The sequence below is a fragment of the Pteropus vampyrus genome, unplaced genomic scaffold, assembly GCF_000151845.1.
Source record: "Pteropus vampyrus isolate Shadow unplaced genomic scaffold, Pvam_2.0 Scaffold55, whole genome shotgun sequence".
In the NCBI taxonomy this organism is placed as follows: Eukaryota; Metazoa; Chordata; class Mammalia; order Chiroptera; family Pteropodidae; genus Pteropus; species Pteropus vampyrus.
The window spans coordinates 8,988,357-9,000,372 of NW_011888836.1; the positions used below are offsets into that span (position 1 = coordinate 8,988,357).

General features: G+C 42.7%; 1 protein-coding gene across 2 annotated transcripts in view; it reads right to left on the bottom strand.

Annotated features, from left to right (window-relative positions):
* Window positions 1-1,261: 1,261 nt before the first annotated feature.
* Window positions 1,262-12,016, bottom strand: part of LPIN2 (lipin 2) — a 77,012-nt gene continuing 66,257 nt past the window's right edge. Inside the window, exons 11-20 of one of the 2 annotated variants that reach the window (XM_011360484.2) lie at window positions 11,724-11,793; window positions 10,880-10,969; window positions 10,075-10,157; window positions 8,337-8,484; window positions 7,333-7,481; window positions 6,667-6,753; window positions 5,957-6,109; window positions 5,434-5,548; window positions 4,702-4,805; window positions 1,262-4,374 (exon numbers count right to left, since the gene is read on the bottom strand). In XM_011360484.2, coding sequence (XP_011358786.1) covers window positions 4,230-4,374; window positions 4,702-4,805; window positions 5,434-5,548; window positions 5,957-6,109; window positions 6,667-6,753; window positions 7,333-7,481; window positions 8,337-8,484; window positions 10,075-10,157; window positions 10,880-10,969; window positions 11,724-11,793 — 1,144 coding nt within the window. In that variant the 3' untranslated portion in view covers window positions 1,262-4,229. The remainder of the gene's footprint in view (window positions 4,375-4,701; window positions 4,806-5,433; window positions 5,549-5,956; window positions 6,110-6,666; window positions 6,754-7,332; window positions 7,482-8,336; window positions 8,485-10,074; window positions 10,158-10,879; window positions 10,970-11,723; window positions 11,794-12,016) is intronic. The other variant, XM_023530838.1, reaches the window with a different exon arrangement.

The following is a 12,016-nucleotide window of genomic DNA, read 5'->3' on the forward strand; positions in this document are numbered from 1 at the left end:
GTGAGACATGTAAACCAAGCCCTAGGACTTAATGGGCCACAGGGTTATAACCTCTAAAATAAAGTTGTTGCTGAGAAAAAGGTCAGGGCACTTAAGGTAAGCAAAGAGAGGGCTGGGACATGTTTTCTCCCCTGCATGAAACATTAGCAAATGGCCTCATTTAAATGATTAAAAACACAATGATCCCAGCAATAAAGAATATAAATCAATGCAGACTGCATTTGAAATCATTTCCACATTAGCACATTTAGTTTTCTTAGTGACTGGATCATCTTTTCAACTGTTTCTCACAATTTGCAGTTTGAAAGGAAACAGGTATTGTGATCAGAGACAAACCCAAATCTACACTTGTAAATCTAAAACACGGCTTCGCACCTCTCTACTTTCTAAACATATATACCAGCCTTCCCTGTACTGTCCTATCAAAGGGGAAGAAAAAGAAAGAATACATGCAAATGAAGGGGTGCAGCGTACAGCGGAAGGAAGCTGCAGCTGGGACAGGCCCTCTGAGAGCCCAGGGATGGAACCTACACTGCTCCTCCCTGAAGCACTCAAAGCTGTTCCGAGTAAAAGCCATTTCCTTTATAATCAACTTCTCTGAGCTCTTCCTTTGTCTTCCCAAAATCCACCCCAAAGAGCCCCAGTGTCCTTCCCCGACCTCTCACCCAGCCATCACTGCATGGCAAAGAGGCATGAAGCAAGAGCTTTCCCACACTTGAAGGCACACCCGCAAAGAGGTCTTCTGGGATTCAACATGTTCAGCACATGCGGCATCTGGCAGGGTCTGGTGATCTGACACAAAGATGCTCATTTAAATAATACGTGGGATGTGGGTTTTGATCCAAGATCACTGTGACTCTAAGCTGATGAAAACATCAGGATTGGTCAGTAGTACTCACCCTAAGAAAAGTTTTAATGAAAGGTAGGGTGGCTCTGAGTGGGATTCTCCGGGGACCCCTGAAAGGCTGAGGGGTGGGTTAGAAATACGCCTAGAGAATACCAGTGAGAACACACCAGAAATTACATATGTATAAAAGACTCATTCCCTGGCAGAACCTACAAAGCAAGAGTTCACTTCCTGAGAGTGAAGCCTCACTTTTGGAGTCAGGTTTTATAAAAACAAGCACCCAAAATAAGTCCTTTTGTACACAAATTTAAGTGTCAGCGAAGATCAAAATGCTAATTTATGGAAATTATCAATTTCTGGCAAGAGTACAGAGAAGATGGTTTAAATGTCCTCTGAAGGAAAGAGTCAAATGCATTCGGTTTATGTTTGTTTATTGTTGTAACATTTTGTTTTGAACATCAAACACTGCACCAAAATATGAGCCATATCTTAAGACAACTGTCTTTGCCATAACTAAGAGTACTGGACTGATGTTTACAATTAATTTTTGACAACTTAAAACTTATTAGTGGCACCGCTATCTAATAATCAAATACTTCATCATAGACTGTAATTATTAAATTAAAAGAACAAAGTTTCCCTCTCCTTTTCTTACTTTTAAAACAAACCAAAAAAGTTTTCACCTGGAAAGAGCACTTACTTTAAAAACTCAACTTTAAACTAGCTTCATTAAACCCAGCATGCTCTAAAACAGGGGAAAACAAGACTTCCCAGAGTAAATGATATTGAAAAGATGTTAAAAATCCCTGGAAAAGTCTGTTTTCACCAACTTGCAAAAAAGGAGAAAGTTTACTTACCTATTTTTAAAAGGTCTTGTCTGCACCTTCAAGAACAGTGTGGAAGGCCATGCGCCATCTTACAGGGCACAAGTACTTCCAGCCACTGACTAGCTGCGATTCCCCAGCCATTCTACCTGTGACTGTTAGCAGCTTTCATTTTAGGACATCATAGTAGTAAGCTTTTCCTTTTTCCAGTTGAAAACTATGCAGATGCTTTTAAGCAGAGCAAACACAGTACTCATACACAGAGCTACGTGGGCATGCTCGGGCCCACACGTACACTTCCTAATGCCTGGTAAGATGTCCATGCCAAGGGTGCACAAGCTTCAGATATGAAAGTCAGGTTGAGCTGGGAAATGGGAAAGGGGCCATGGCCATTTCAGCAGTGAAGCAACCAAGAGGATGACTCAGAAGGGCTCAATCTGCCTGCAATCTCCCCGTGACACTGTTCTGAGAGCAGCATGCAGCTAATGTGTCTTCATTTACTCACTATCGTAAGGACCTGTGTACAAACACACTCAAGGGCATCTCTCTTTCACAGAAAGAACACATGTCATTTGTACCAAATGGCAATGGATTTTCAGCACAAACAATACTTTCGTAACACTACAGTAATAGTAATCATCTACTTTTCAGCAAGAGGGACTCCTTTAAGGAAAAAGACTCGTAATTAGTGTGCCCATTGGATCAATCTGCAGCAATGGAATGACAGTCTAGCACTTAGGACCACTGGGACAGAGGGACTGGCTGCCCTCAGTGCAGGCCCAGCAGACCTGGATTCCCAGGTTGGACCTGCTAAGAAGGTCCATGAGTCCAGAGACAAAGAAACTGTCTAGTCAAAAACCCTTTAAAGAACAACTTATAAAGGAATACAGAAAGTGTATATTAAGGTTTTCCATCCGGCACATATGCAGAGGCCCAACTAAGCTGGTTAAACGCATGAAGCTCATGTTCTTCTAAAGCAAACACGGTCGAGGACACCGACAGCACCTATGAGGTGAAGTAACCGCGTGGACACCATACTAGGGACTGAATTCAATACCTGGGCAGAACTTCACATAAACATAATCTATAGTTTCCCTACCTACTGTACATAAATAAACTCTTTAAACTAGTCCCTGACCTACTTAAGGCGGGAAGGTTTGCACTGGAGGAAGTGTATGTCACTCCCCCTCTGGGAACATACGCCTCCAGGTTCTGCCACTGAGACCGTGTTTGAGGCCTTCACCATGGTCTCTGCATCCAACAGCACTAGGAAAACGGCTAAGTCAGGGCCTTTCAACTCTCCAATCTGGAAAAATAACCACTCCCATTTCTCCATATTTACATTAGTATTATTTTGGGTGGAGCACACTAAAAGGAGGAAAGCCCCCAATACAAGTACAGGGAAAAGCAGAGCCGGAAATGGAAACCATCCCGAGCGAGGTGGTGCCTAGACCCAGAGCTGTCTCTCCGCTCTGGAACTTGGCTCACTGCCTTCTCACCAACAGACCTATGTTTGGTCATTTTTGGTCCCCTGAAAGCCACCTAACAATTCTCTTGATTCTAATACTGAGGTGATTCTCAACACCCAGCCTGATAGCTCCAGGGTCTCCCAGCTCTGGAAGGGTTTATGGGACAGAACCTGATGTGTCTGCTCAGACTCTGACATGAGCTCGTTATAACCAGGCTAGGAAACTGAGCTGCCAGCAGAAGGGCGGAGAACAAGGCCCTTCCCAGAGCCAGCACAAGTACACACCTGCACTTCCAAGGCCTCCCTGAAAGCAGAGCTGTTCTTTGCTGTTTAACCAATTCCCACTGTTAGTTCTTACAAACATCAAACATATTCCGCAAAACTGTTTCTTCTGGCTAGTCCAAGACTTATGGGTCTCCCATCATGGAGCAGTCAGATGAGAAGGTGATGATCTGAGGGGCTTTTCTCCAGAAGCCCCCGTCTGCGGGGATGGGATGCGTGGCCTAGGCCTCTGCCCAGCGGCTGTTCCAGTTCAGTGCAGCAGGGAAGGAGGAGCCCAAAGAAGAAATGTGTATGGATGGCTGAACCAACATCACGACCTGGCTCTGTAGCAGTTCGGTGGACCCTGATACCCTGAAGAAAGCCCTGGTTTTAGAGAGAACACTTTCAACTGCCCAGTAGAAATGATAATACTTTACTTTGTGCAATATTTTGGTCCACTCTTATTTAGCTTCTTTCTTCCTTTTAAATTATGCAATTAAAGGAGCACCCAGCACATAACTCCACACAGAGCGTGTGTGAGGATCGACCAATGACAGGAGCCCAAGTCTCCAGTCTCAGGTCTGACCTCCCCTTACTTCTTCCGCTGGGGCATGAAGTTGCAACCGGGCTAAGCCCGGGAGGGTGAAGGAGATGGCAGTTCCAGCTCCAGGAGCTCTCCTGGTCCCTGCTGCTGCCCAGCTGTCAATACGGGTCTTATCCCGCACAAGTGGCTGGGAGGGGAGCCCAGTGCTCTCTGTCCAGCAGAAGTGCAGGTCACCTTCCCTTGTTGCAAAACGAGCGACTGAGGACCTCCCCTGGAGGTGCTGCCTCAGGCCAGGTCATCCAGGTCTACTTTGGGGATTGGGTCTCGCCAGTAGCAGAAGGAGCTGAACTCTGGGCATGGAAAGGCAGAATTCTGTTCCTTATTGAGAAGTGGGAACACGTGCTCCACGAGCTCGCTCAGTCTGTGATACCTAGAAGGGATTGGGAAAGAAACACACAAACCGTTACTGTGAAGTTGACCTAAGAGCACAGATTGCAGGTTGTAAAGCCAGTAATTCAGATTCCTCTGATGGAAAGGACCCAAGATAGGCCTCCGTCCCTTCCTGGGGTACAGACTTTCTCTTCAGAGTCTAGGAGAATCAGTGATCCCATAGAGGAGAAAATACCAGGCAAAGAAGAAAGCCTCCAAAGGCAGGTACAGTTCTGATACTTTGAGTGAGGCCTGATCCTGATATCTGTCTGTCCCTAGTGTCACCTTGGCTACAGAGTTCTAGGTTAAGAAGTAGAAACACACTTACGAGGACTTGTTTCCTTTGGTCCTTTCTTGTATTAATTCACCCTTGGGGTTCACGGTGAATATTCTACAGTCTGGAACTCCAACTTGTGTATAAGCATAGACATCCTGGAGAAGAAAATACGAAGCAAAGGTGATTACAAGGAGAATAAATTAGGAGCTGCTTCTCCAGTCCCTTGTGAGCTAGATCTGCACAAACAGCAGACTGTCTATGGAAAACATGCAGAGCTGGGCACCGTACAGCATTCCACTGAAATTGAGCTTTAGACAAACCCAAACTAAGAGTGAAGCCAAACCCAGAGGGCACTTGGGGAGTCAGGAAACACGGTCACCAAGGAGACACCAGGGACCGTGGAGCAGGAGGGGCCCCATTGCCTGCCAGAGGCCAGGAAGCAGCTCCTTCTGCATGCCTAGGATCTGAGGGACCCTCTGAAGGGAGGCAGGTCCGGGAAGCATTAATGAAGGGTGAGCACTCATGCCATGGTTCTAGGGAGGATCTAAAGACAAAGCTTAGAACCAAGTAGAACGTGAGTGAGAACTGTCTGAGGAAAGAGAACTGAAACCGCAAAGAGAAAGTGCCCTTCATTATTCACAGAGTACTTAGAAATCTGGAACAGATGAAGTGAAAACTGATTTAAAGAACAGTCATTTGCCTATAAAATTCATTTGAGAATTATGGCATGGCTATACCTAAAAGCACATTTCTCAGAATGCGCAGCCCACAGGAGACACTTACATTTGGACGGTTTCCAAAGGCAGCATAGAAGGGCTGCTTAGATGGTGCAAACAGATTCCTGATGTCATTGAGACACTCAATTTTGAATTTCTCTGGTTTCTTTTCTATCACTTCCCTAGGGAAAAAAAATTCAAATACACTCACCAAATTAAAAAATGGTAGTCTTCCCTGGTGTGTGGTCCTGGAAAGACTTAGTGCTCACAACCATCCAACTTTTTTAATCCGTTGTAACTGTTATTTTTCTTTCTCCTTCTCTGCCTAACAAAATCTCATGACTAACAAAATCTGATGGGGTTGGAGAAAGAGAAAACCACTCCTTGAACTTGACTTTCTGAGCCTGACAAAGACCAGGTGAGTTGTCTCACCTGAATGCTATTGGGGAGCCATAGAACTCAGACACAGAAGTTCTTAAACAGGTACAAACCCTTCCAACGAGCCTGACATATAGTCCTCACATACAGTCCATTCAGGCCTCAGCCTCTGCTTCCCATTCACTCAGAATGGCTGCACGCTGGGAAAGTACCTGTGGAAGGCGGAGAACAAGCTGCTAGGGGACAACATCAGAGGGCCCCGGGGCAAGATTGTGCCCTTGTCATTGACCCAGTGCAGGTAGCCACGGGTCATGTCAGCCATGCCGATGGCACGGGCAGAGCAGTACAGAAACTTGTAGCCGTTCCTGAAAGAGAATATGTCCTGTTTAGCCCATTGTGCTTTGGCTAAAGGTGAAAAAGAGCATTTTCCTTTTAAAAGACCCAAATAAAGATCCCCTCATTTACAGTTATAATAAAATTCCTGAATTTAACAGTAAATTAGGATTATAAAGATTTCACTTTTCCATGGAAAACACCATGGGGAAAAACGGAGGTTATGTGCAACTAGGAATTATGCGAAATTTACAAGTATCAATGTGTCTTCAGCATCTAGTCCATAAAAGCCAGGTTATAGAACAGACAAAAAACCTTGGACTATTTTTAAATAATCTGCTATAAAGAAAAGATACAAAGGATCTTATTTATACAGATAATTTAGAGAATGCAAAGCATTCTGCAAGCCAAGGAGCAAAATTATACCTAGGTAACTGACATAATTTTCATATTAGAGCATTTTCAACTAATGCTTAAGACACTGTAATTTTTCAAATCAATTTAATTTGTATGTATTAGGGTCCCACAAAGGACATGGCACTCTTTTCTCTGGTGCACTGCATATTAGCAGGTGGGACGGGAGACCTACTCATTGATGGAGTGGTAGAGCTTTGCGATACCCTGATGAGTCCAGTCTTTACCCAACTGTGGAAGAATCTGTCCCAAAGCATCAGACCTAAAAGGGTAGAAATAAAAAATAGTATTAGGAACCAAGCATATAAAGCCAAGTGTTTTCCTTTTTAGTTGTATACCAGCTGCCACAAAATAATGTGTGCAGGAAGGGCGGCAGTGGGAGGGCAGAACAATCTACGAAAGTGATTTCGTCATGGCCTGTGCAACAGTGAACAGTCGCCTGCAAACACACCCACTGAAGAACTTCTCAAAGTAGAATCAGACATGAGAGCCAGCTGTTCATTTTCAGAGACAGTTTATAATTATGCATTCTTTTTCTCCTCCTTAATCTTAACAGCTTTCTAGATTTTTTTTTTAAATGCTAAAATTTAGAGACCAAATAACTAAATCTTTACAAAGTTATTTTTGACACTACACTTGTATGATTCCACCCATCTCTCTCTATCTGTAAATTGACCCTATGTGGACTGCACTCAGGATGTCTCAGTGCATTTGGTTTAAAATACACTACTGACAATGGCTGAGGGCCAGATGCCTGTTGAGGGAACCTCCCTTGCCCACCACCCCACTGCACACTGACCTACACCTCCCTCCCTGCCACCCACCACTGGCTCCTGCTTACTTGGTTATTGTCCCGTCAATGTCAGAAATGACGATCTTGTCATTCCAGTTCCATAGGTAAATGGTCCCTGCACAGCGGCAGGTACCTTGATACTGGGTTGTAATACTAAACACGACATCATTTGGGCCATCTTGGAGCTTCAGTTTTGCCTTTTATAAAAAGAATAAAATTGCAAAGCAGAATTTTAAAAATTAGGTACATCCCTTTGATGAGATTACATACAACAATTAAAATTCTCATTTTCCAATATGTAGTCACTCAGATTGCTTAAGAAATATTAAGTGAAAAAGGATCCTAATTTTTAAAATAGATAAATGTACATATATGTGTATGAATACACAAAGAAAAGAAATACATTAACATGCTAACTGGAACAAAAAGACAAGAAAATTATGGAATAAAGTCTAAATGCTTACAAAACAGGATGGTGTCTATCACATTACCACACACCTGGCCCAGTGCTATGCAAACAGCTCACTCTCAATGAGCTGGGCTGAGGGAGCCATTGTCTGAATGATGCTTGTGATTCCAAGAGATTTTTCTGATCTCCCAAACACAAAACCTCTCTGCTTCTCCCTCATACCTAGGACTGTCCTGGGGTACACCGAGACCATTTCACAGTGAAAATAGGTGAAAAGTCAGGGAGTGGAAGGAGGAAGTTGTGTCTAAATAAGAAAACAATATTTTTCTATTGTTGTGGCTCTCAAGAGACAGTAGGTGGCCCAGTGATGGGCTAACTGTGTAAGATTCATCTGGGAAACAGGTTAAATATACAGATTCCTCAGCTCACTCCCAGGGACTGAGACGAGAGGTCTCAGGTGGCGGAGGAAGCTGTGTCCCAGGTTCCCCAGGTGATTCCGGTGGTTCCTGGGGGTGGGGTGCTGTTCTACTGTATGTGAAGATTTACACAACTACACACCACGTTAGACAGAAGAGGAAGCAGGTCAACTTAAACAGTTACTAAGATAATCGGGCTACATCCACACAGATCACACACTACTCACGATCTGGTCTGAGGAAAGGCGAAGAGATTTCTTATATGAGGTTGTGCTGCTGTGGCTCGGGGGCTCCATGTGGACAGCGTCCACTTTGATTGATTCTTCGAGCTCCTGTGACCCCTCGTCACTGGATGAGTCATCCTCAATTGGCCTATTGAACATCAACCCAGTTATGAAGAGGCAGTAGGCTGTTTTATTAATGCGAGTTTTTCATTTAGGCTCAAGAGAAGGAAGAGTTGCTCCCTCTGCTGCTCTCCCACACCCAGCTTTCATGCCTGAATATTCATTTCATGAAGTAATAAGGCCACCTTCCTCCTCCCTCTCATGACTGGCCAGCTTTTACTTTCTGGCTGTGACTGGGCATTTTCTACTGTGACCCATGAATACGTGCTACTAGATCTACTTGTGAAAGAGGATACGTATGTTTCAAAAGGTATAAATTAAATGCTTATGCTGATTTAAAAAACTAACATGAAAGATTTTCTATACCCCTTTTATTTATTTTTAAATTTTTATTTAAAATTTTAAAAAGTTAGACATTTACACAATCCATGAAGTGATTCCCCCCATTACTCTAGCATCTATCTGACACTATACACAACCATTACAATAATACTGAATATTTATTTATTATAAATCAATAATATTTATCTTTAATTAAAAAAATATGGAAGAAAAACTTTTATAATTTAGTACCTTTAATGGATGTCTCTCCTGCCTTTTTAAAATGTTATTTTCTATTAGTTTCAGGTGCACAGCACAATGGCTAGACGCTTATATAATTTATGAAGTGATCCCCCCAATTATTCTAGTACCCACCTAACACTATACATAACCATTACAATATTACTGACTATATTCCCTATGCTGTACTCCATAGCAAGGGAAACAAAAGAGAAAAAATAAACAAATAGGACGGCATTAAACTAAAAAGTTTTTGCACAGCAAAGGAAACCATCAACAAAATGAAAAGACAACCTACTGAATGGGAAAAAATATCTGACTATGATACTTCTGATAAGGGGTTAATATCTAAAATTTATAAAGAATTCATACAATTCAACACCAAAAACACATAATCCAACTAAAAAATGAGCAGAAGACCTGAACAGGCATTTCTCCAAAGAGTACCTATGGATGGCCAACAGACATATGAAATGATGCTCAAAGTCTACGCCCCTTTTAAAAGAGGGTAAAGAGCAAGGAAAATAGTCTCAGACTACTAGGAGTTAGGGAATGGAAGGAGAAAGAATCTGAATAGGGAAAGTGCACAGATGGCAGAAACAAGAATGGGGTATATTGCGGCACTGCCTCTCAGAGCCAGCACGCTACTTCTTTCGAGAAATGAAATAGGCCCACAGCAATCTTTGAGAGTCTCTTTTATATCTCCCCTTTGTGCCTGACAGGAAGCCAGAGAGCAGGAACACCGGGACAGTCCATCTTAGGACTCCTCAAGATTCCCCTTTTCCAAAGGCCTACACTTCACAGGCATCTGATTCTATGGCTCCAGGATGGGAGTGAGGTATTTAGAAGGCAGTGATGAGTATATTTATACCTCTAAGCGAATAATATTTTTATCATCTGCTAGCTGAGTGGCACAAAAAAGCCACTTATTCATGTGTGTCCATAGGAGAAAGATATTTCTAAGAATTAAACAAAATTGTCAAACTCAAGTTGAATGCAATGACCAAAGCAGGGGTGGCCCAACTGCTGTGAGCCTAGAGGAAGGACAGGGTGCCCCCACCTGCCACTGGCTGGCTCCTTTGCACTTGATGGTAGGTCACAGGTCGGTGGCACCTCAGATTTCCCTTCTTTGGCCTCTGGCAGCTAAAAGGCAAGATAATAATGGCAAAGTGCAATTTTTTCCCGTACTGACAAAAATTCATCAGCTGCCCTTTCCAGGAATAAGCAAAACTGCTTTCTGAACCCACAGTTTAAAAATGCTCAAGAAAACAGACTGTTTCTAGTTTAAGCCAAAGGACAGAAACCTGATAGAAGTCATATGCTGCTATACGAAAGCTGTCACTACAAAGTCAGAAGTAAAAATTTTAAAGAGCACTATTTCAAGTCACAAAATAAAACACAACTGGTCCACTCATCAGGTTCATGGCAGGGACAATGAGACTACAGAACAGAAGTGACTGATGCCTCTTCCTCCTGTGTAGGACTGTAATAAGCTCTTGTTCTATCTGGAAGGTAATGCAGTGAAATGGAAAGAGCACAGGTGTTGAAGGTGGAGTCAAGGTCAAACCCTAGCTCCATCTTCACCAGTTATGGTACTCTAGTCAAGGCATTCCACCTCTTTGTCCCCCAGTTTCTTTACCTGTATGATGGGAACTCAAACTATCTATACTACTGGGTGAAAAGTAACATGCATAAAGCATCTAGCATAGTACCTGCACGTAGTAACTGTTCAAAAATGGCAACTGTTGTTATTGTAAAAGAGCATTATATAGCTCTAAAGGACTTTTTTTGTGCTTGACAGTTTTTTTGAATAAATGAGATTCACTTCTTTTTAGCTCAAGGAAAGGACCCTCCAGGTTGGTTACCTGTTTGGTCATGCTTTCTCTCTTACGCCAAAACCACCAGCGACCGGATTTCTTTGGCATCTTATCTTTGACCCAGGACTCAACTGTGGCCTGGAAACAATCAACTTGGGTTAGTCTAGCAATCTGTTGGTCACAAAGCACCTGACTAATACTTTCTACCACTAGCCTGCAAGACGGTGCCTTATCATGGAGTACAAGCAACGATCACCACACTTCCAAGACTCCTCTAGAGTTTTTAACACCTACAGGAGATGGAAAGTGTCCTCTTTCGTGGCAGTATGGCTTTGTAGCAGATCTGCGGTATGAGACCAAATGGTCCGACTATGGAGGAGCAGCCCCCTCTAAGGGGGCTGGCAGTTGGGCTGCTCTCATATCTGTACCCTTAAAAAATATGGCTCCCCTGAGTTATGAGGACCAACTATACTGATGATGTCTTCATGCAGGGAAGATTTAAAGCAAACCTTCAGGTTTATTAGCCACAATTTGATCTAATCACACTGATGTCATGCTTCTGGGGGGCCACATCACTCTCTTCTTGCTGCTTCTTTCCATGTTAATGAGAGGAATTTTTTTTATTCTATATGCAATTAGTAAAATCTCTCAACTTTTATATACAACAGCAAATTGGTATAATATCTAGTAAAAATGACAAAGATGTGGCCGTTGAGCTGATTTCCTAGATTTTGGGCATGCGATCATTTGAGTGGGCACACAGAAAAGAACTTTTATAACATTAAATAAAATTTAAAGAGTACCTAATTTAGAAATACGCATATATGGATTTTTCTAAGTACTCTATGCTGTATATACTTTTGAAAAGACAAAAAATGGCAGATCATCTCACCTTAGGCAAACTCTTCTGGAATACTTGCAAGCTAAGAATCATGGGAGCAGCCAAAGCCCAATTATAGTAACTGTAAGAAATAACAATTGTAAAAAACCATTACACAGAGAGGGAGGGAGAGAGAAAAGATGGTAGGAAGGGAGAGAGGAAGAAAAAAAGAAGGAAAGAAGCGGGAGGGAGGCAGGGAGAAAGGTGGGGGAGGAAGATGTGTAGAAATTCCTTATTCTTTTTAGTAAAAAGATGATCAGCTAAATTTTTTGTTATATGAATAATCTTTGCTTCAAGCCAAAATT